This window comes from Branchiostoma belcheri, unplaced genomic scaffold, assembly GCF_001625305.1.
Source record: "Branchiostoma belcheri isolate BF01 breed outbred unplaced genomic scaffold, Haploidv18h27 scaffold4, whole genome shotgun sequence".
In the NCBI taxonomy this organism is placed as follows: Eukaryota; Metazoa; Chordata; class Leptocardii; order Amphioxiformes; family Branchiostomatidae; genus Branchiostoma; species Branchiostoma belcheri.
In genome coordinates this window covers 381,071-405,947 of record NW_017804020.1, presented here as the reverse complement: position 1 = coordinate 405,947, position 24,877 = coordinate 381,071, and the positions used below count along the sequence as shown (strand labels likewise).

General features: G+C 40.3%; 4 protein-coding genes across 4 annotated transcripts; 2 read left to right on the top strand and 2 right to left on the bottom strand.

The window, feature by feature from the left end:
- Positions 1-112: 112 nt before the first annotated feature.
- On the bottom strand, positions 113-15,389 carry LOC109477356 (heat shock 70 kDa protein 14-like). The gene is made up of 15 exons (XM_019778561.1): positions 15,308-15,389; positions 14,650-14,730; positions 13,277-13,359; positions 13,082-13,130; positions 12,584-12,689; positions 12,305-12,395; positions 11,868-11,972; positions 9,899-10,060; positions 9,190-9,345; positions 8,544-8,646; positions 7,880-8,008; positions 1,953-2,042; positions 1,202-1,375; positions 606-676; positions 113-333 (listed from the first exon to the last, which is right to left on the bottom strand). Exons 1-15 carry the CDS (start codon positions 15,365-15,367, stop codon positions 252-254), a joined length of 1,542 nt encoding a protein of 513 aa, XP_019634120.1. The 5' UTR covers positions 15,368-15,389; the 3' UTR covers positions 113-251.
- A 160-nt stretch (positions 15,390-15,549) lies between these two features.
- On the top strand, positions 15,550-18,573 carry LOC109477360 (mesencephalic astrocyte-derived neurotrophic factor homolog). The gene is made up of 4 exons (XM_019778566.1): positions 15,550-15,776; positions 16,444-16,568; positions 17,152-17,293; positions 17,750-18,573. The coding sequence occupies exons 1-4, from the start codon at positions 15,680-15,682 to the stop codon at positions 17,917-17,919; spliced, it is 534 nt and encodes a 177-aa protein (XP_019634125.1). The 5' UTR covers positions 15,550-15,679; the 3' UTR covers positions 17,920-18,573.
- Positions 18,574-20,067: 1,494 nt separating this feature from the next.
- Positions 20,068-22,865, bottom strand: LOC109477359. Its single transcript, XM_019778565.1, has 2 exons — positions 22,390-22,865; positions 20,068-20,287 (listed from the first exon to the last, which is right to left on the bottom strand). Exons 1-2 carry the CDS (start codon positions 22,749-22,751, stop codon positions 20,071-20,073), a joined length of 579 nt encoding a protein of 192 aa, XP_019634124.1. The 5' UTR covers positions 22,752-22,865; the 3' UTR covers positions 20,068-20,070.
- A 52-nt stretch (positions 22,866-22,917) lies between these two features.
- LOC109477358 (UPF0739 protein C1orf74 homolog) lies at positions 22,918-23,918 on the top strand. Its single transcript, XM_019778563.1, has one exon. The coding sequence runs from the start codon at positions 22,937-22,939 to the stop codon at positions 23,768-23,770; it is 834 nt and encodes a 277-aa protein (XP_019634122.1). The 5' UTR covers positions 22,918-22,936; the 3' UTR covers positions 23,771-23,918.
- Positions 23,919-24,877: the final 959 nt, after the last annotated feature.

Sequence of the window (24,877 nt, the reverse complement as noted above, 5' to 3'; positions counted from 1 at the left end):
ATTGGGTTTAATCCCACATGCTTTTTACAGAAAATTGGTATCGAAACGGCTACTTAGCATGCTAAAGATTAAAGAAAATATCACAGCACACAGTTTCGTCGAATCTGCTTTAGCTCTTTGTCTTGAGTTACCGGTAACTTACTGTAGACGTCAATGTGGATCAGCATTTTACACGTGCGAGTCGAGTTTACGTTATAGAGATTTCCCACTTTTGTACGAGTCTATTCGCCAAATGTGTGATAAACAGTAGATCATTCTGTCGCACATTCTATGGTGACATCATCAGCCTGGCCACTAGACTTCTCTGTACACGTGACATGAAGACTGCCCTCTCTGTAAACAACAACAAATAAACAGGCTCTTCTAAAGATATCAATGATGAGAACCACTAAATATGAACTTATTTTGGCCACAGCAAGTAAATATTATGTATGACATGTGCATTGAGCTTTATCAATTTTTCATGAAGCACATGCTCAAAACAACAATTATATTCTTAAGTTACATATATATATTATCTGAATAAAATCATGATCTATGATTAGATACTACAACTACTACTAAACTACTACACTGTACTAGGCATTAAGTCTAACTAGACTCACCTTCGAAAGTGAAGCGCAACTGAGACGACCTTGACATCATCCTCTCCAGTTGGAAGGTCACTCAGCACAATCTGAAGAAATCAAAGAATGCTTAACCTATTGCTCACCCTGTTGCATGCTAAAAATGTGTCCAAATAAAAAATAACACAGTAGTACACATGTTGTACCTACATTTCCCAAAAATTGGCATCATTACCAACAAAAGGAGGGAAGGGAACGAGGGTGATGCTTAATAAACTAAGTCATACACAACCAAGAGAACAGGCCTTTCAATGCAAAATGAGCCAAAATATGGTGTCCCTAAACCCCCCCAAAAATTTTTAAAATGCACAACATCAATTCCAACGTCCGAATCCGGTATTTGAATTCTGATGTGGCTCAGGTAAAACGCATTCAAATTTAACATTCAGAAGCCTATGTGATAACCAAATAGAACCCCAGGCTGTACCGCTAGTTATCACACTTGTATCGAACATTATCACGGCCCAGGTATGACATAAAGCTTAAGAGGGTTACAATCATTACATTTTGTAATTGTTCACAGTACTTAGAATTAGGTACTGGTACACTTGGCCTTTGGACGGCATTGTCCCCACCTTGGCTAAAAGCACAGCTTTTTCCACAGTATCCTCCTGGTCTCCTTCATACAGCTCCACACAGCAGGCAGTGTGTTGTGGGGAGACATTGAAGCTGTGCTGACAGTGTAGAGGGATGGGGGAATGTGCCGGCACTAACGTCTTCAGTACTGGGCTTCCCGAGTCATCTACGGTCTAGAGGGAAGGAATTAAAAGGTTTTTAAACACAACATACAAATAAACTTTGTTGCAGAACTGTTGAACAAAGAACGACTTAAAAATGTACAATATCATCATCTGCTATACTATGAGACTTGCTAAATTCATCTCAAGTTTTACGAAATACTAGGTACACTTGGGAAGAGAATGACTGTGCTTTTACAATTATAGGTGAAATGTCTAAGCTTTTACCAGGCATTTTTGAAAACACATGACTTTTTTTGTATTGTCCTACATGTATACATATATATGTATGTTACATTCAAAAATACAGGGGTTGTCTGCACATGTCAATGAATTTACTATTTGAACCCATCAAGAGAAAATTTAATCCTAGCATTAGAAGATGATAGACTATATATATACACATAGCAAAGTACATTTTTGTACGTGTGTAATTTGCAAAATTACCTACACCCCCTTACAAGCAAAAGACCTTCATAGTTATGGACAAATGGTGAACAAATATTTTCTGGAATCTCCAGGTTTCTTATACCTTATCTGTGATAGCCAACCCTCAGAGAAAGCCCTTCTCTGAGCATTAGAAACATACCTTAAGCATGACAGCTCTTGCTGTACTGGGGATTTCTGAAATGGCTTCATTCAGCGAGTTCTCTTCTCCTTTTCCAGACAACAGGGCTGCCTGAAGAGATGACAAAAAATCAGGCATGAGGGTCAGTGAATAATATTCAAAGACATGTTTTTTCCCATGGTTTTACTCTCTTTTTAATGCATATTTACGAATATAATGATTCAGTACAATATTTCAAAGATGAATGATCACATGATACATGTACTGTCAATCTGCTAATGCTAAAGTGACATTTGTTTTTAGACAGCTGTACATATCATACTGTAAACACAATTCAGGATGCTCGCCTGCGATGTTGTTTTTAGTAAATAAAGTTCTGAAGTTCCTGCATGGACAGCTACAATCCGATATGCTATCAGAAAAATGCTTTAGCTTGACTAGGCCTCAGTAAAACACCCCTAACCTGTGTGTGTGATGTAACATCAACCTGTTTTCCACAGTCCCCTGGGTTACTGTGTTATGGGTCTGGGTTATGCTACTGTGAGCAACAAAGATAGCTGAGGTCAAGGTATGTGCCCTTGTAATTGTGTCAGATGCAACCTGAAACCAACGGCTCGGTTACAGAGTTTGCCACGCCAGGTATCACTGTTACATGTAGGCTATGATGTAGCTGTTACCTCATTGATCAACATCATGGGTATGACCAAGGACATATACAGAATGTCCTTGGTATGACCTTTTAACCCAAGTCATGTGACTTCCCTCGTCAGTAGCTGAAGAAAGATGGCGGATGCCATCTGAAAGCTTCTACGCTTTACAGAACTCAAGTCGTGCGTAACAGTTTGAATTCCTTCCTCTTATGCAAGGTGTATGCAGCTTTTCCCAACATACCAGATCAAAATCTCAACCATGTGAACAGGTATGGCACACAGGTGACTTCCTTGACTGTTTCGTAAGGCCAGGTGTGCACTTCCAATTCAAGGCTACTTCTGTCTTGAAGTATCAAGTTGTACCCTTCTTCAGGACACTGTATCTGGGTAAGTCTTCATCTTGGTCTTATAATCATGTTTTAAGATGGTTAGAGATTGTCGTCAGATTTCTATTAATTATAATTCTTGCATGGTACACGTGTATCAGGGAGTGTCTGCCTTTTATGATTTTCAAACAAATTTACTTCCTGCAAGAAGCATGGCATGGTTCTTGTTGTGGAAACAGTAGAGAAGGTGGATCAAATAGCTTATTTATTAAGACCCTCCTAATATGTATTTAGATGAGTGAAGCAAGTGTATTTGAGACTTCATCTGGTTTACTTGTAAACAAACGTCCGTGCCAGGTGTGCATCCCCTGCCACCCATCGCAGTTGTTATACATTGTAAACAACCATGCAGCATCCTTGTCATGGGTTTATCATACGACATTAAAAATTTGTATCTTGATGTTAAATAGTATACAAAGTACATTGGAAATTGCTATGACCAGGCACATACTGCAAATAGTGCAAAAAAGTTGTTACTGACAGGAAGCGAAGGAAGAAATTTGAATCAGTACCATCAGTTTTGTGAACAGGTGCACATGTTAGTTTAGTCGGTTGAGCGATCGCCTTGCAAAACATCCTGTCAGTAGTGAAAAATAAATCTTATTGACAGGAATAATCTGTCAAAAGAGAAAAATTTTAATGAACAGACACAGCCTGTCAATAACCTCTGCTAAGTGGACTTTTCACTCGGCAGCATGCAGTATGATTAAAATGAACAGGACAACAGGCCAACTCGTGCGTTTCTGCCAAAAGCCTGGGTCAGCCAACAATACACTCAGTCTGGTTATCCAACAGTACTACCTCAAACAAATCACATTTGCGACGTTATGACTTCGCGATGGAGTGGTCAACGCAAATATTGTGAAAATAAAACCACCACGAACATGTCAAGATTTACAGTATTGGAATTTGGAAACAAGTCTAACTTGTTGGCAGTTACGCTTTTTTTATCTTCACAAATGCATCTTAAATGCATCAAACAGATAAAAAAATAGTTTGCTACATTATACATTGTATTATAGCATAAGTGGTAAATCTACATGTATAATATCAACATGTTACAGAAAGTAGTTATATCTGATGTTTTGCTTTTTTTCAGACTGGTGTCACTTGACTTGACACAGGAAACAACATGACAGCATTGCTACCAGCTGCAGGGAGGCTGCTATGCCTTCTCATCATCCTAACGGTGTTCAACTCTACAGATTCCTGCAGCTTTTCGCAGTTTGAACGCGCTTTAATCGTCGACTGCCGCAACCAGGGCCTCACCGGTGTTCCCAGCAACTTGCCGCCAGGCACAACTGATCTCTGGCTGCAGAATAATCTAATTACAACGTTAGATCAGTCTGATTTCCCACAGTATAGGCAGATGAGAGATCTCGATCTAGAAAACAATCGTATTGCCACAATACACGACCAAGCATTCTATAACTTGTCAGATTTGGACACTCTGGAACTTCAGGGAAACCGTCTGTCTAGTCTCAGTACCGACATGTTTGCAGGGCTGGGAAACTTGCGGACCCTTTTGCTGTACGATAACGAGATCAGCGATATTCAGGCTGGAACTTTTAACTCAAATTCCCAACTGAGAACCTTGTACCTGTATCAGAACAAGTTAACTACCCTCAGATCTGACATGTTTGCAGGACTGGGAAACTTGCAGATCCTTTACTTGTACAATAATGAGATCACGGACATTGATACTTTCAGTTCCACACCGCGAATTAGAACCTTGTACCTGCATCGGAACAATTTGACAAGCCTCAGATCCGACATGTTCACAGGGCTGGGAAACTTGCAGACCTTTCGGCTGAACGATAATAACATTAATGATATTCAAGCTGAAACTTTTCATTCAACAGTACAATTAAGAACCCTGTACCTCGATTGGAACAACTTGACAAGCCTCAGATCTGACACGTTTACAGGGCTTGAAAACTTGGAGGACCTTCGGCTAACCAATAATGAGATCAGTAATATTCAGAGTGGAACTTTCAGTTCAACACTGCAACTGGGAACTTTACACCTGTCTCATAACAAGATAACAAGCCTCAGATCTGACATGTTCACAGGGCTGCTAAACTTGCAGATCCTTTGGCTTTACAATAATAAGTTAAACATCAATGATATTCAGGCTGGAACGTTCAGTTCGACACCACAACTGCGAACCCTGTACCTGCACCAGAGTAACCTAACAAGCCTCAGATCTGACATGTTCACAGGACTGGGAAACTTGGAAGTACTTTGGCTGTACAATAACGATATCAGCAATATTCAGAGTCTAACTTTCAGTTCAACACCACAACTGAGAACGCTGTACCTGTATCAGAATAGACTGACACTTTTCAGAGCAGAAATATTTTCTAGCCTACCACTACTTACACATCTCCGATTGTTTAGCAACCACATAGAAACCTTTCCTACGGAGGCTGTGTCAAAGCTTCCATCACTTTCTGAGCTTCTGCTGCAGGACAACCAAATGATGGTTCTTCCTTCATCAGCCTACGACAAGCTGTCGTCCATCTCTACTGTAAACATTGACAACAACCCCTGGCAGTGTGACTGTAGGATGGCTCCCTTCAGGCAAAAGATGAACGGGTCGCTTTCGTTTGAAAACCAGATCACATGCGAAGGACCGAACAACTTCAACGGGCAAAAGCTTAAAGATATCAGTCCTGAAGATTTGACGTCGGTCTGTGAAAAACCAACCATACTGAGGTTTGAGAGGGTTCGCAATAACACGGTGGTAGAAGGGGAAACGCTAGATTTTGTGTGTGAAGCTTCAGGAATCCCCACACCAGATATAACACTTGTTCTCCCATCTGGACTGAATATTACCACTGTCGAGTCAGGTGGGAGGATGATTGTTGGGGAAAATGGCGCCATCACCATAACCAATGTTACAGTATCAGACGCTGGTCTGTATGTCTGTGTTGCAGCAAGTTTTGTTGGCTCCACGTCTGCCATGGTGACTCTGTCTGTTGTTGACACGATGGCACCAGTAACTTCACCTCTCCCTACAACTGATGCCTCAAGCCAACCACCTTCAAATCCTACAGAGTCTACTTCCACCCTCTCCCTGCCTGTCCTTATTGCCGCAGTCTCTGGTGCAGTAGTTGGCGCTGTCCTACTTGTAACCACAGTCATAATTCTCACAATGTGGTGCAGGAAAAGATCCAAAAGCCCTTCTTCAAACTCAAATTCAGGAGTTGCTTTCAACAATACAAACTTGACAGCTACTGTCGCAATCAGTGGCCACGACCACGTAAGGCATGGTGCCATAGAAGATGAAGAAGAATATGTGGACGTACTTAATCCATCAAGAAGACAACTTAGAGGTGCTGGCCAAAGATCTACAGAACGTCTTGGCAGGGTTGAGCATGAATATGAGGTTATACCGCCCTCCCTTCCCCCTAGAAATATGCCAGGTCCAGCAGCTGGTGGCCAGAATGTGTCATCAGCTGCACATGGTGTTGATGCCGCACATGGTGCTGAAGCCACACATGGTGTTGATGCTGCACATGGAGTCATGGATGAGGATGAGGATGAGAATGAGTCAGTTAAAGATGATCCTCAGTCCCACAAGTACGTAAACAGTGAAATGATCGCAGCTGCTCAAGATGCTGAAACCATTGTAGAGGTAGTCATGGACAATGACTACATGTCATTTGTAGTTACTGAAAAGGACCAGGCAAAGTCCAACAGATATCAGAATAGACAGATGGTCGCAGATGCTAAAGATGCCGCAAAAGTCCCACAGGCTTTCAGTTATGAGAATGACAATGAGTTCAAAGGTCCACAGTCACAGAAATATTACAATGGCCATGAGCTAACAGCTGCCCAGGATGGTGGACCACTTCCACAGGTGATGGCGAACCATAGTGATGATGGGACAGCTGAGAACCAGCTGACACAGAATGCAACAGCAGCTGTCCACGGTGCTGACACTCCAAACCATTACCAACCGCTGAGGAAGGACACCCTTGAGCAGCCGCATACCTACACGTCCCTTCTGACTCATGACTTACCAAAACATCAGAAGTTTTCTGCAACAAAGGCTAACTACCCCAAGCAGCTAATGGCTCACAAACATTAGTTTGAAGAACAAACTTCAATTTTGTTCAGTGACTGCAGTCCCTGTCCAAGTGTAAGCTTATTGTCAGAGGCAGAATGTTCTAAAGTTGTGGTGCAAAATTACGACTGTTACAACATAATTGCAAAAGGGTTTTGTGTCTTATTGTACAAAATTGGTATTGTTAAAATAACTGTAAAATTTGTTTAGAAAAATCACTACTTTGGTTGTAAACATTCAGGAATTTATGTGTAAATTGTGTAATAACTATATTCAATAAGAGATGATGTACATCTACATGTAACATCATCTCATATCAAATATATTTTTTTACACAATATTGTAACCCTAAATGTAGTACCTTAGTGAATATATATGATAGTTAAGCCATTTAGCCATTTTGCATTGATCACAATTAACCCTTAACAATTAAGGTATACCGGTATCCTACTTTGACAGCCTTGGCAGTTTGTTTGTAAGCCGAACAAAGAAATAAAACAGGAAATTGGAGAATTCTAGTCTCCCTGGAAGTGTTTGTGCATTTGACCTTGACTTTCGTTTTCCCAAGACCTACCCACATACCAAATATCATAACAATCCATTGAGGCCTCCTTAAGTAATGCTGATCACATATATGTGGAAACACACACACACGGTATCACATTGACAGACAGAAACACACATTTAAAACACACATACACACACACACACACACGGTATCACATAGACAGACAGACAGAAACACACATTTAAAACACACATACACACACACACACACACACAGAACAAAAACAATACCTCTTTTTTTCATGGAGGTAATAAATGAATGCAACAGCACACCTGTTTGGCTGCTCCCATGGCGATAACTTCATCCGGTGCTACAGAGTTGAGGACGTCAGCATGGGGTACACACTCCTGAGCCAGCTTCTGTAACTTCGGAATCTTGGTGGACCCTCCACATAACACAACCTGCAAGAAACCAACATGCCTTAGGCTTAGATTTTCATGTTTCAGAAAGGAATTATTATATTTGCTCTGTGTCTTCTTTTTCTTATCAAAGTAAATAAGGTCAGTGACCTGGACCAGACATCTGTCACCATGGTAACTGGTGTTGTACAAGACACCCTGTGGTGTTCGATTACATTATGTAGCAACTGGCAGGACAGAGTCGGAGGGGCTGGTCATATAAATGAACTTGAGTAAGAAACAGATTAGACTAAGAAAAAGACTAATTATATGAGAAGTGAAGGTTCACATTATGCATTTGCTTTGCAAATATTATCTTTTTAGTTAAACATTGTTTTACATATACGCAACAATTCAATTTCTTGGTTCTCCAGTTTGTGGGATTTTTCTGAGGTGAAAAAAAAGCAAAAAAGATCACAAGTCTTGCCTGCTTCCTCCATTTCAGACTTGAAAAAAAAAAGATTATTATTACCTCCATTTCATTCTTGAAAAAAAAAAAAGACTTCAAACAAGAAAATTGGTTTGGTTTTATACCTACCATTTTGATTGCTTCTTTCTTGACCTGTGCCTGAGAGATGACCTCCTCTATTGGTTCCAGGAACTTCTGCAACAGACTCAAGGAGATGGACTCAAACCTGGCCCTGAGAAACAAGCAACATTACAATGTTTGTGTTTGCTGTGATTTACTAGTATATGTCGAAAACGAGATACGTTTTGTTACTTGAACGCCAAGCCCTATTAAAAACTTTACAATTCGACAAGATATGTAAGAAAATGTCAAAGAAGGACACTTTCAAATACTTGATGTCATGCAGGAATGAATGTATAGTGGACAAATTATGTTTCCAGATGTTTCAAAAAGAGAGGAGTAAACAACAATCTACAGTACATGACATTGTAGTACATACTAGTAGTATTGTTGTAATATATAGACTTTTAGCACTTAACATTAGAATGTAGCATTTCAGTGTTCAATACTCCATGTTTTACATTCTCTAGGCCACATATGGTCACATGAGCATTTAATCTTAATTGCAGGAATATGCAATAAAGATCCAATCATTCATTCATTTTGTGTTTTTTACAGCAACATCTCCACCACAACTTTATGACACCATGAATATATAATTAATACTTTCCAAAACTACAGTATTCCAGAATTGTGAATATGTCTTAAACAGTACCTTGAGATGTCACACTGGAAGTCTATTCCTTCATGCAGGGACTCCACATGGCAGCTGGCCTTCGGCATGGTGGACAGGATCTGTTTGGCCTTTTCTGCCTCTGTCTGGAGCTTTGCCATCGCTCTTTTATTTTCTCTAACGTCCATCTTCCACTTTCTACATAGAAGAGAAGCAGACAAAACAAACAGTTCAAGAAGCTTATGTTATAAGCTAGAAAATATGTGATAAATCATTTCAGACAATTTTTTCATCAGTTTATCATAGAATCATATGTAGATCTGATTTTTACTCACAAAATGGAAAAAAATCTAAATGACATGTACATTTTTGTTCAACAAACAGAAACCACCATTGAATTTTTCTACTGATTGTCTGACGGAAAAAAGTTGCTTGTTTTGTATCATCGTAGGCTGGCTCTAGCTACATATCATCAAAGACTGGTACCCCCAAAAAAAAGGAGGGATACCTTACCTATCTATTTTGTAGCTATTTTGAACACTTCAACTATTAAATAAACATGAAAATGTTCTAAGATATAGAAATAAATGTCAATATCAGACAGATCTCCTCATCTAGAATATTTTTTGTTTTGCCGTCCTAAAATTGCATTGAATGCCTTTATGCCTTATACCAAAGCGCATGTACATTGTACATCACAACTGCACATGCACACGTGGAACTGTGAGACGGCTTATTACAAGGCATTTACCTTTGAAATTCCTGTACGAAGTAATCCACTATGATGCTGTTCAGCTGGTCTCCGCCCAGATGGTCCCGTCTGACACTGGACAGCACGCTGTACATCCCTCCGTTCACAGCTAGAACTGTGCCATCGATGCTGCTCCCCCCGACTCGATACACCAGGACAACACTGTGGAAGAGAACCATGTCAATTACAATAGCCACACTAACCGGTTTGTTTGTGTGTTTGCTGCCTTTATTTAAGCTCAAAAAATGCTCTATTCAGCCATCAGGGCCACTTTTCGTAGAGGTTGAAAGGAGGAGTGTCAAGGGGTCATTTGGAAATTGCTTAGTCAACATGGATGACTCAAAATAATACATGTACAGGGAATAAATAGATACTCTCATGTCCCGAATAAACATACCCCCCGGAATAAACATACCCCCGGAGAAATCTTCAAAGTCTAATAAACATACCCTCCGGAATAAACGTACCCCCCGGAAAATGACCAAATTGACAGGTGAACGGTACTAAAATGTGCTCTTTATTTCAATACCAAATCTTTCACTGTTACTTTTGATTAGGAATATAAATATACTTTTACTAGCACTTGTTGTTGGGAAATACAACATCATTTCAATGTAATAAAAGAAACATGAGGCTGTCTATGTAATACTATACCTCAACAAACAGTGTCAACATTACAGCCATATTACACCACTAGCAATAGGGGTGGGTACCTGTTCGGCTCTTTCAGGTCCAGGTCCAGAGGATCAGGTCCAGGTCCGGACCTGTACCTGTACCTGATTCTGAATACCGGAGTATCAGGACCGAATTTTTTTTTGCTAAATACAATATAAGTATAAGTAACCACTACAATAATTTTCATTTTATTTTATTTTTTTCTTTTTATTTATTTTTTATTTATTTTCAATTTATTTTTTATTCTATTTTATTTTATTTCATTTAATTTTATTCTATTTTATCCGTTCTATGCATTATCAAACTTCACCTCTACTGTTAGAGCTCCATACTCATGATACTATAACGTTAACTTCAGACCGAATATATTAAACATTTTAATTCGCCCCCTCTAGCGGTTTGGGCCAAATTGCAGCTTTCCAAAAAAATCCAAGATGGCGCCGGCAGATCGGCGCGGCTCGGCGATTGCCGGTTTCCTTGTATTTTCCTTGGTATTTTACGCGATTCAAGCAAAGAAAACAAGTTGACCACAAGAACAAAAGAGTAATACAGCACTGGGAACGTAATGGTCCGTTTTGTTGGGCGTTAATTTCTCATTTCGAGTGAATATTTACGTGCGTCACAGTGTGACTACTGGTGACTCGATCCGAACCAAACACGGCCTGTAAACTTGTTCTTCGTGATTTCTAGATAACTATCGGTAACAAAGACATGGGAAAATATTGTTGCAAAACGAGAGAGACGGAAACTAAGGTAAATTTCTTTTATTTTAAGGCTTAAAATAAAATTATATCGATAGTGACAATTTTTTTCCAAAACCGATTTTCCAAAAATTTATAAATGTACCGTCCCTAATAAGAACGTACCGGGTGGACGTTCGGGCCGAAAAAAATAAACGTACCGGTACGTTTAATCGGGACATGAGAGTAATAGTAAAAAATAATGATATATCATTTATCACAGGTCAGTGTTCTCACTAGGCTACTTGAGCGTAGGGGCCCCCCGTGCTGTGATTTGGACCTCCTATGCTGTGATCTAGCCCCCTACAAACGTCTTTCCAGTGTTTCTTTTTGGGGAGAACCTTGAATTGTTACCGTTCATGAATCTTTTATTTAAAAAATGTCCCTCAATAAGCAGGAAAAAGTGTCTCATTAAAATTGTTCATAGAGAGTACTAGAATACCTACTGTGCTCATGTCTTTGCCTTACGCTGCAGAAAGTTATCCTTCTGTACCTGATCCCCATGCTGTGAAAAAATTCTGGTGACAACCCTGATGACACAAGTTCACACATACCTGCTGTCCTTGGAACTTTCTTGTCCAATATTGTGGGCATAAGCAGCAGCGACAGGCTCCGGGATGGTTCTTAGCACATTGAACCCTGCTTCAGTCGCAGCTTTTCTGTACCAAACAGCCAGAAGTTAGAAGGCTTAGAAGGCTGATCATAACCAATTCTCCTTGGGATTCTCAGGGAAACTACAAGTCAGCATCTGAAGTTTCCCTTTATGATAATTAATATCACAAATGCTTTTTTAATACTGTAACAAAAATGTGATATATTGTGAGGAATATGGAATACAAAATGAATATCTTTGTGTGTTGGTTTCCTCTTTTGTATTTCATTTCTGTCAGTTAGCATGTACACCAAGCATTCTCCACCATGTAATACAAGTGTATGAAGTTAGAGGCCAGAAATTGCCATCATTACGCTCAACTTTATTTTACACCCATACCTTATACCATTCTTTTGCTGTTCATCAAAGTTCAGTGGGACAGCAATGACAGCATTCTTCACAGCACTCGTCTCCTTGGACTGGGCAATATCTGTAAAGAGGTGTTCAAAAAACAGCACGCACATGATTGTTACTTCCACTTCATAGACATGACATGTCTTTGCCACATCGTAGGTCACCCCATAACTGTGAAGAGACCTCTATCTGAAAGATGCAGTATTGCAGGGCAATGTACAGTCTGTCATGCTAGAGGAATATGTATTAAGCATAGTTACTCACCCATTAACTTGCGAAATATCAGAGTTGTGATGTGTGCAGGGGAGAAGTGCTCTGTCTTCCCATCATGCTTCACTGCATACATGGGGTTGGAATCCTTCTCAACAATCTGCAAGTAGATTAAATGCTGAGTTTGATAACCTCATTACCTCCGTATATGGAGGTTTTGTTTTCGGTGTGTTGTCTGCTTACATGTACATGTGCACACATGTACGTATCTACGACTCTATATTAGAAGGGTCCTATTGTACAGTCAGGTAGCTGAACTGTTAAGAGTTTGACTTCGAGTGAGTGAGTGTGAGTGTGTGAGTGAGTGAGTGAGTGAGTGAGTGAGTGAGTGAGTGAGTGAGTGAGTGAGTGAGTGAGTGAGTGAGTGAGTCTGTAATACCAATAAGAAAATCAACAACACTTGATGCCATACCTCACAAAGACTTGTCTATAGAATAAATGCACGATCATTATAAATATTTCTAAAAAAGGTGTATGAAATTAACATCATACCTTACAGGAGCTTATTTTCAAAGCATGTTCCACGTCTGGATCAGTAAACCTGGAAACAAACACACTTTTATGGCTTTTCATTTCATTATATATGATAGTATCTTATTGGCAAATCTGACAACCAATATGACATGTACATGTAAAGGTCCTATTACAACATTAACATAAAGAAAACTTGTAGAAAACGTAGCTCACTTTTTCCCCAGAAGTTGCTTGACTTTGGTTATAGTGTTGGCAGCATTTCTAATCCAACCTTGTTTTGCTGCTAAGCCAACTACCTACAGGGGGAAGAACAGAGAAATATCATGCTTTTTAGTTACAAGACTGAACCCAACCAGAAAGTAAATGTACATATACATGTCTGAGAAAAGACTTTGATCTGGTAGAATTGGTGATTCCGATCAGAATCTCAGATGTAACATTGCCCAACATATCCTAATAAAACTAGAAAGGCTGACATTTGCTCGGGAGCAAATGCAGCAGATGGTTTCACCACATCCCCTGTACCAAAAATGGACCTATCTCCATCCCGTGCGAATGTGCTGTGCCTAATTATAAATCACCCCTGTCCAAAATGTGAAGTGTTCCAATAGTCGGGAACAGGTTTTCTGCGCGTGAAAAATTTGCGCGTGAAAAACTTGCGCGTGAAAAATTTGCGCGTGAAAAATAAAAGTCTTAGAAATATGTTAGAAAATATGCAGTACCAAATTCTTAGGCAGGAAAATGTTGTCCTCTGGTATAATTTTCCCTCTGTTAGCCAAAATTTTTGTTTGAAAATGTTGGTCCCTTGGGAATAAGCTAATTTGCATAATTTCCATAAAACCTGACCTTTTGAAAATCACTTGAATTTGTAAGAAATACATGGAAAAGTTACTAGTATGAGGTTTAGGATGGTAAAATGTAACAATCTGAAGCTTTTCTCCATTCTAGAAGTTTGATTTCATGCTTTCTTAAACAAATTCTTTCACGCGCAAATTTCAACCTTTTTTGCGCGTGAAAACTTTACCTTTCAAAATAACCTGAAATCACAAAAAAATGGACAAAACAAGGGTATGTAGTCTAGAATGCAAGCAAAATGATGTTAAATTTTTATTTTCTTGTCTTTTTTTCAACTTTTAAGCTTAAAACAGCAAAAAGTTTTCAAATCCCTTGGGAGTCAGCTAATTTGCATATCTTCACGCGCAGATTCTTCACGCGCAAGTTTTTCACGCGCAAATTTCTCACGCGCACAAAACCCCATCTCCAATAGTCTATACCCACAAGTGACATGCAGCAATGGAATCTTCCAACGCCTTCTGCTGTTGGAACATGCATGTAGAACCCTAGTAAAACCAGTGTTCTATTTAGAACTGTGCTTGCCATAAAACCTTTTACCGGTAATGTGGGTATGTGTATGATAACGTTACTGAACATGAATCAAAGCTTCAACAATAAGAGATTGGCATAAATCAATGTATTATGTGTATGATTGTATAAGAGGTCATGAAATGTCATACATGATACAAATAAAATTACCAAGACATAATTTACCAAGACATAACTCTAAGATGGAATTTGTATTTTCCTACCATTTCAGTGTCTGTATAGGCCACCACAGCCGGGGTTACCCGCTGGCCGTCTTCATTTGCAACAACCTCAGCCTTGCCATCCTGCGTGGAAAAGTATGAGGACGTTATCTGTATCTGTATAGCTGGTACATGTATCGATAACATGGGAGCAAAAATAAACTCTCACAATGTGATCATTCTTGGCAATGTCAACACCACTGTAAAAATGTAAAAATATGAAATTGTATTAACACATATTGATAAGATATTTCATTAATTTTGATAAAGAATTCGTGGGCAAATGTAGATCTTCCTCATTAGTGACACATTGCTGGCCATCTTTACCAAAACTATCTTTATGCCAAATTATGATTTGATATCATCTCAGCAACACATGCACACACACAAGTTCTTACGTATGTGGGACAGGGTAGCTTGTAAGTCTTAATTAATCTAACTCATTTTGTTCAAGATACACACGATTGTTGCTTGCGATTTTGTAGCACACAAACTGTGGTGTCATATGGTACCATGCACTGCAAAGAAACGTACGTAGTACCATGGAGGTAGAAAAAATAGTTTTCTACCTCCATGGTAGTACATGTACTAGTACAGCTTCTTTTTTTTTTCAAAAGCCCCCCTCCCCCATCACTTGCAAAATATTTGTTGGAAACGTTACCTTTTGTGTAGCCAGACACGCAGAAGTGGCGCCGAAGGAAATTCCGATTGAAGCGGCCATCTTAGCTGCAGTTCTGTAACTATTTCACCTACTTGGAGGGTCGTTTATTACACAAAAGTACGAGCTTTCCTAAAACCTACCGACTGATGAACATGTGGAGAAGCCAACCCGGAAGCAATAGTAACCCAATTAACCTTTGCCCCGGATAAACTCTGCCCGACCAATCAGAACCCGGAAGTAATGATGAGATTAACCTTTACTCCGGAACGGTTTCTCTCGACCTATCAGAGACCGCCAGCTGGACTCAGGCATGATACTTCCTGAAAGTCCACGTTTTTGTTGACTGTCAGGACAGAAACTTGGACCGGCAACATGAACGTATCTGTGCTGTGTATCTGTGTCTGCTTCGCTGTTATCAGCCTACTAGCTGGAATAGCCCAGGCTAAAAAATCAGAGGACGACTGTGAAGGTAACGTTTCTTTTGGGTTTCATAATGTGTTGTATCCAAGCAGATGTTAGGACCGGCTTGCTTTACTCGTGTTTTGTACGTTGGCGTTTCAATGATTCATCACTTAGCCTTCCTCTACTAAAAAGCAGACCAATTAAAAAAGACACAAAAAAAGTCGCAAAACAGGTGAAAAAAGCCTACATCTGCTCTTAGATTTAACAACAATAGTTAATACATGACCTTTCCTTTTAGCAAAATTATGACATAATTTTGTCAAAAAGAACACATTTTATAATTTAGAAAGATTCAGTTATTAGAGTATGCCAGGAGGGTACCCGAAATATTGAAGGTATAAATTCAAAGCAACAATAGTCCAGCAATGAAATTATCATATTGCAAAATTGAAGTCAACTTTACTAGGGCATTTGTATACTGTACGTTTTTACCTCAGGTAACGTTACTGCCACAGTTCAAAAGCAAATAACGATTTATGTTTAAGAATATTATCGATATCACTTTTATGAAAAGGAGATTTGACAATCTTATTCCCCCTTTTAGAAATCACAAATTAGAACTACGAGTAATTTCTTGTACTAAGACATCAGTTTCCATTGGCTTTGACCTAACATGTTTCCTGACATATGGTTGCTTTTGTTATTGAACTTTTTCTTTTTTCTTTCAATTCCAGTTTGCATTAAGTTCCTGACGAGGTTGTCTGACAGTATCCCGGAGGAGGATGCCAGCAACATGGAGAAGATCGAGAAACATCTCAGGAAAGCATGTAAAACTGCCAAGGGCAAGGAGAACCGCTTTGTAAGTGCTTTTTTTTAGCTCCATGGAAAATGGAAGTATAGTTTTTGGTATATGTGTGTGTGTCCGTGTGTGTGTATGTGTTCCTGCATGTCCCTCAGGTCAGGTTGTAATGGATAACAGTATGAATGGGAACTGTCTGTCTCAGAGGGAGAAAGTCATTAATCACTGTCTACATCTGGTAGCGCTCGATGTTCTCATAGGAGTTTTTCATTACATGACCTCCTTGATAGCTGACAGCTAATGTTGTTTCCCTTGCACAATAGAGAAAGACTTTAAAGAGAACACAGTCACCATCACACAAGATCTAAATAGATTATGAAGGTCTGAGATCTCCAAATCCTGGCCAAATGAAAGAAGAAGTGACTCAATTGTTTACCACACTTAACAAGCTATGAACTACTACAAAATATCTCATGAATCGATACATTACATCAGTCCACCCTTATTAGCATTAGTCATGTTCAAGTCACCAAGGTGAGTCACACATCATCATCGCACTCATGCCCCCCAACCAGCTATTGCCATCTTATGCCCCCTCCCCACAGCTTTAGTTAAAATTACACCTTGTTCTTTTCTCCTCCAGTGCTACTATATTGGAGCAACAGAAGATGCTGCCACAGGGATTGTGAACGAGGTGACCAAACCCATGTCCTGGAGGAAACCTGTGGACAAAGTCTGTCAGTCTCTCAAAAGCAAGGACGCTCAGATATGCGAACTAAAATATGGTGAGTTTCATAATATTGTACTTCTAGTTTTGCCTCTTGTAAAGCCATACCAATTTGATTTGCTGGATAGGATAACACAGCAGAGCTCTATCCAGGACCCATCTTCCCATCAATTGCGGGAACTTTGCAGTGAATGAAGGAAAAATTGTCAACCTTGACAGAAGGAATTGACAAAAATCTTGGGACAAGCTATAAAAAACATCCAAAGGACCACCAACGACCACTCTCAACCCCATGACTTGCCTCTCAGAATGTGGGAAATTGCATTCTTAAAGGCTTGAAAACCCAAAATTTGCTCCCAGACCCCCCTACACTGTGAGCACTTTCACCCCAGGTCCAATCATGAACCTGGGCTGACAAACATTTCTAGCTGGCTAGAGCCCTGTAACACAGGCTGCATGTTTTCATGCTAAGTTACAACATTAACTTTGATGTTGTCCTTTTTTTTATTTCCAGAGAAAAGTATTGACTGGAAAACAGTGGATTTGAAGAAACTGAGGGTCAAAGAGCTGAAGAAGATCTTAAACGACTGGGGAGAGGAATGCAAGGGTTGTGCTGAGAAAACTGACTTTATAAAACTGATCGAACAGCTAAAACCCAAATATGTTCCCCATCAGGAATTGTAGGAAAGAGAGTAGTCAGGGCAGAGTGCAAGATTTTCACACTGACTCTTGTTTACACTACAGTAAAGTGGTATTTACAAAATGTTTGTTTCATTATGTATTTTAAGGTAAAAAAATTAGACTTGACCATGGAAACTTGACCTTTCTTTTTTTGACCTCAGCCACAAATGCTGCCAATGTCAACTCTTATAATCCCCCCCTCCCTAAATCATAGATTTCAAGCGAGAAGTTTATGTACTAGTATTTTTGAGATGTTAAACATAGCTTGTGTACCAGCAGACTTTACCCCTCAAATGCAGAATTGTATTTAAATTTTCCAGAGACAATGCCCCTCGATTCCATTACTAGATTGGTTGCGAGGGCCCAAATTTTGTCATCAGTATCTCATCCCCACCCTCCCCCACCCCACCAACAATATAATATAATATAAATACCGGTATTTCATGCCACTGCCTCTGATGACCTCTTTGTTTTCCACCATTTCTGCCATGATTCAAAGTGATTTCAAGGTCAAATCCATATCCACACAATACACATTAGGCTTGAAATCACTTCAAATTGCGGCAGGACTGGTCGAAAGTATCATGGAATGAATCGCTTGAACTATGAAGTTGGGTTGAAAGATAGAAAAGCAGAAATTATTCAACTTAAAAAGTAATTCCTGAGGTACGCACATCAGATTTCCATGTGTTCAACAATACTTTCTTGAGAAAGAAGGCCTTGAAAATGTAGTGACAAGAGTTGATGTTATATACAGCCTTACACGTATCTAAAAACCAAATTTGTTCATTGAAGATTACATGTAATAAAAACTATGTACTTAAGTTATTGAGTCATGACATTGTTCAAAAGAGATGTTTCAACATGAAAATGTGCCTTTTTATACAAATGTGGACTGTAGAGTTATAGTAACTATTCTGCTGTAACAATGCTGAAATTTATTGTCAGTAGAGCGCTGTTTTTCATGTAGTATTTCATTCCCCTTACTTTCCATTCCCCATGAATGCACAGAAGAAAATAAAATTTGTCCCGTATTGTTGATATTCGTGACATGTACAGGTCTGATTTTTCTGTGTATGGAGGATTTGTTTTGGTGTGTTTGTTTGCTTGTCTGTTGATATGTATTTATTTGAATACTTGAATATTTGAATAAAATTGCATAACCACAGACTGACAGGAAGGTTGAACTTTAGGTCAGAATTAGCAAGAAATTCACCATAATAAAAAAGACAAAGAAGAAATTCACAACAGCTCTAGATACTTCACGGAAGTATTAAATTTCATGTTGCACCAAAAATACTCAGCCTTACAACGTCAATGTTACTGCAAGGAGATTTGCTTGTACATGTATGTTCTTCTGCTTTGACTTTATTCCCATTCTGTTGTATTACATACTGGAGGCATTACAGCATCATAGGAAAGTTTATTCCAAACAACCTATATTTATATGCAGTGCTCAGTATGCATAACACTGTGACAACTCTTCTTGGGTATTCTTATATAGATTTATGTGAAGATAAAAACAAAACGTCTGTTATTCTGCAGCATTGTAAGGGTGCTGGCACCTGGCCTGTCCAACAAAATTGGATGTTTTGGCAACTGAATCTATAGAAGAAAACTTGTCATACAGGGTGAGCCGTGTGGTAGGTCATACTGCTGCTCATTGCCGTAACATATAATCATAGCTGTTACTGAGAATTCACAGTTTCACCATTCTAGTTGGCAACACTCAAAAAAATTACATATACATGATATTTTCACTTCTTAATACATTTGCGAAGGTGAATTTTTTACAATTGCTGACTCGAGACTCTGTTCACTCAAACTACAACTAAGACATAGTGGCAACGCAACTTATTCACAATGAAAATGAACACCAAGCCCTCAATGTTATGAATTGGCAACTTTCCTAGGAGCAAAAGAAATGCCTCTGCTCCTGTGGCATTGCCAAAAAAGGCATGCCTTTCTTATTTTACACATGAACAGTGGCAATGTCCCCAAGGGGGACGATGCCTTTGTTGTGGTAGAAGGTGTCCTGTACTATACGGCTACAATGAAAATGAACACCAAGCCCTCAATGTTATGAATTGGCAACTCTCCTAGGAGCAAAAGAAATGCCTCTGCTCCTGAGGCATTGCCAAAAAATAATGCTTTTTACACATGGACAGTGGCAATGTCTCCCAGTGGAATGATGCCTTTGTTGCGGTAGAAGGTGTCCTGAACAATCCGGCTGCGGCCAAACTGAGGAGCTCTCATCTGTTTCTCGGTGATGACTTCGTTCAGCTTCCAGCCGTACTCCCAGGCGCTGGTGAGCGGGAACTCGTACTTGTCCTCGGGTTTTCGCAGCTTGCGAACTTCCAGGTACTGATACCTGTGTGGACAGATCACAATGTGTCAGGTAATGTTTTCATATTTAACAGTACAAAAGCACAGTACAATAGAACAGGTACAATGGCCAAGTGGGCAGAATGTTTGTATTGCATTTGGTCGTGAGTTCGATCCCCGGCCAAGTCATAACAAAAACTTTTGAGTTATGATGTTGACATACATACAGACCCACACCACAAACACTCACCATGGCCAAACCGAAAACATACCCTTCTGACAAAGGCAATAAATAAGAAATGACAAAGCTATTATATGGAAATGACAATGAATAAGAAGTGACAATAGGGGCCAGGCTGTGAAAGAAGCCCAGCAGTTACAAAATCTAAATACTAGTAAAACAAAAATAAAACAAAATCTAAATCTTCCACCCTAACATCTACTGACATATCAGAACCCCCGTAACATCTGCTTGGAGATCACAAACGCGCATGGTCGCGACAACAGGTGTAATAGACCGTCCCATAGCCCCGCCCACTTCTGTCAAAAAGTAGAAAATCCCAAAATTGCCATGCTATGATTGGTTGAGCGGCTAATACTCTCAGACTGTCAGATCTTATAATTACATGCGTCATTCGCGTGAAACGGGTTGATCACTCGTAACCATGTAACGTTGGAAAGCTAAGGCCCCTTCCTTGTGGTCTAGAGGGTGTTTGCGCGTTGTCACGGTTGTTAATATGTTCGTGCGATGGTGGATGTTTTGTTTTGGTAACATTAAAGTCAGCGGATTAGATGACAATTAGTTGAACTAAAGCCCCAAATCCACGGTTCCACACGCGTAGAAAACAACATTAAAGCAGAACGTAGAACGTAATCCATGAAGCAGATCTTTTGGTGGCTGCAAAGACAGCATCGAATTGGCCAGGCTGCATCCATTTGCTAGACAGTTACCATTTGACATTTGGCTGGCATAAAAATCGATACCAGTACAGAAAACCCCGATAAAAACCGTCTAAAAACACGTCAAAAATAAGCTGAAACTTAAACCTCTACTGTGGAGAGTAGCACGTAGAACGTACCGCGCAGACGGTATCTTGTAGCCTCCGTAGCAGGCTTATAGAACTGGGGGTTTGGTGGTCTTCGGCTGTTTTCTGATTATAGCCCATGCCAGTTCTAAAAATGGGGATAATTCAACCAGGCCGGCTATGTTGTCTATAGGCAATCAGAAAATAGCCCATAAAAGCTCCCAAAGACCCTGAAGACCCCCAAATCCCCGGTTTTTGGCATGCTATGGAGGCTAGGTATCTTGGGTGACGGGTTTTACGGTCGGATTTCCTTAGCCTCCTTGCGGCGTCGACGTTAATTTTTCGCGGCAAAACTCGCTTGGATATCAGGGTTCCCCCTCCCCTAAAAAAATCAACGCCGCCGAGGCATAAGTCAGCGAGGGAGGCTAGGAATATTTTCATCTAGCACACACAACTAAAAACTACATGTACACCGGTATACGGGGTTATCAGAGAACACGTTCTGGGTCCGTGAACATCAAAACATGGTAACAACCTGACGTCATCACTTGGGAAACATGGGGCCGGCCATTGAAGTTTACATAACCGTGGGAACGACGTGAAAGAACGGTGAAATAACTGTGGGATACAAACGCTAATACTGTGTAAGCTCCATGGGAAAACTGGGGTATTATTGATCACCATTAGTATCGTAATGTTTGAGATCAAACGACACAGATTGCGTTCAAAGATCAAAAATGAAGCCAGACATTTCCGATTCTCAGTCATTGTAACTTATAATGAACGTTAATGTTTAACTTAATTACTTCGTTCTTTAGCTATTCTTTATTGAAGTCGAATCAGGGTAGTTTAATTAATCCCATGTTAGGAACTGAAGCAATGGTTTATGATGAAGGTAATAACCTATGAAAGGTACGATATTATTGCTGTGCCTGTTTGGAACCGTGTAAAAATGCAAGTCAGATACAGCTGGTATGAGCCGAATAGGTAGTACCAAGTATCATACGTTGTCACAATTATTAATCTCTTAAAATAAAACGAACAGTCCCACCAACTTAAGGTCCAGAAGCGTTTTATTGACTCAAACTCGTTGAGGAAAAAAATGAAATAGAATAATTCTTACCTCCCAGTTCCTTCCTTGCTGAAACCGTCGTAGAGCAGCTTGCGTGTCTGTGAAGACACAGGTCGCATCTCCACCAAAAGAGCATTCGGGTCCCCTTCCTTTTCCAACAGAAAGTCGGAGGCCTTTTCCTTCTTCTTCCCGTACCACGGAACCTGGCGTTGTGTGATGGCAGGCAGCGCACTCTTGCTCTTAGCCGCGACGGGCGCGGCTGCCTCCCGCCTGGGACGGTTGAGCGAGCTCCTGGCCCTGTTAAAGTCCTTGCTGTACTTCTCCAGCCAGTGAAGCCGGACGTAAGCCTCCTTCTTGATAGACTCTTTCCAGAAGTTCTGGCGCTGAGTGTCCATGTTCAATTCGCGCACCATTTTGCTCAAGTATTTTCTAAATCCAGTCCCCCCGAATAGACTTGTGTAAACTACGGGCCACTTGCGGGGTACTAGAGTGGGCAGGTGTTGTGTTGTGTGGCGGTGGCGATGGCTTCACCTGCTGTTACCATAGAGACGGACGCCACGGAACTCTGGGTAAGTAGGGGTCAGACGGGGTGACAAAGATGGCCGCCGAGTTTTCACTACCTGCGCGTTGGCGGCAAGCTGTCTGCAACTCTCTCGGCAAGAAAGCGGCCAAATACACCACGGATTTGATGTGCGATATTATATCTGTGGACAGAGGTCTGAAACCGATGTTTCTAGTGGATTATGGCGGTTTTGTTGGTTCGGAGATGACGGCATTCGTCCAGGAACTGTTACGATCGGGGCTCGTTGAACGCAAACTGGCTGTTTTGACGGTCGAATCTGATGTTTTTGTACTAAATGCTGACGCCAGTGTGGCACATTTAGAAGCGGTGCAGTCTGATTCTTCTAAATTCGTAGTGGATGTCACCTTCAGCTTACCAGAGCCTAGAGCAGCGACAGAAGACTGTACCCAGACTGTGCGTGACTGTGCCCGGGTTGTGGCGAAGTACATTGCCACCATGCGAGAATCTTCGGTACTGCAGGGCAACATTACACCAGAAAAAAGTTGGAACATCTCCACGCTGTTTGGACTCTTTGTGGGATACCCCGTTCTGTACTGGTACGATCCTACACAGGAGGGCACATGCCTTTCTATGGTACCGCTGGCTGTTTATAACGTTTACGTGTGTTTAGAAAAGAACTCAGGGACAGCTTTGAAAGAGAAGTCATCAATATGCGAGTGTTCAGAAGAAAAAAGCCATCACAAGCACAAACTCTACTCTTTTAGCATTCCCAAGGCTTTACAGCAAGACTTCAGCAAGCAGACCGACTGTTGGTTTAAGAAAGTGCGGGAATTATTTGCCCTTCAGGGTGTGTTCTGTTGTGTGGAGATGAAATGTATCGAGATGACGCTCCCTACAGTAGCATTGTGAGTCATGGTAGAGATCTACATGTAACGTTACTAGTATACTACAGCTGACGGTTGTAAGTTTGTTTGTTAGTTAGTTCTACGAGCTCGCGACTGTTGTAGACCCCTTGTATTTAACGGATTGGGCTCGCTGTTCATTGTTTGAAAAGCTGCTCCCATTTCAAAGTTTTCAAAGTCATTCGTGCACCGTTACAACTTTGACCGAAAACATAGAGGAGGGAGGGACATGTCTACAGTCGCCATGCATCTTCCCTGATGCTTGCGGTTGATATATGTACAAGTTACTTGTATCTGTCTGAAAGGACGTGCCTTCTCCTTTGTCAATATACAAAGAAAAAAAACTGGAAAGGGTACAGAACCAAGCCGCAAGATTCTCAACAACTACGAAAGGTGTGCTAATGTCACGGAAATGACAACAAAACGAGAAAAGTTTGTAAAAAAAAAAGAAAAGCTGGCCCGGCCGCAAAAAAAAAAAAAAAAAAACTAGATGAGGGCATCGCCAAGTTGGGAGGTCTCAAAACTGACATTTCGGCATGTTAAAAAGAAAATTAAAATAATGCCGACAGCGGGATTCGTACCGTCAAACTTAGCTTGCCAAGACATGCCAGACTAACCACCGAAATGCAAAAATACGGGTTGTTACACACAAGGACATCCATAGTGCATATGAGGACTAAATAACGTCCTTGCACACTTCAAACAATCTCCTAGATCAGCGCCCACACGTTCTAACAAGGCCCCTCTTCAAACGTTAGACCCTCTCCTACGCTCTGTTGTTTATGCAAATGAAAAAAAAACAACGCATATCACTATTTAAAAATCTGCTTTGCATCTTAATTTTGAGCCAGAATTTGATAAGCTTGTCTTTCTCAATCAAATCCTAGAAATCTGTCCCTTGTTTTTATTTTCTTAGTATGAATTAAAGTAAACATGCATCTGGAGACCTGCATCATCATTAGAATTTTAATCATGATCATAAATATCAATGTTATTCAAATAGCCAGCTTCAGACAATCAACTCTTACGTAAGGCTCTATATCATATAATCCTGGGTTGTTTGTCACACGGCATTTCGGATCGGCTACCGAAGGAGGCTGACGCACCCTACAAG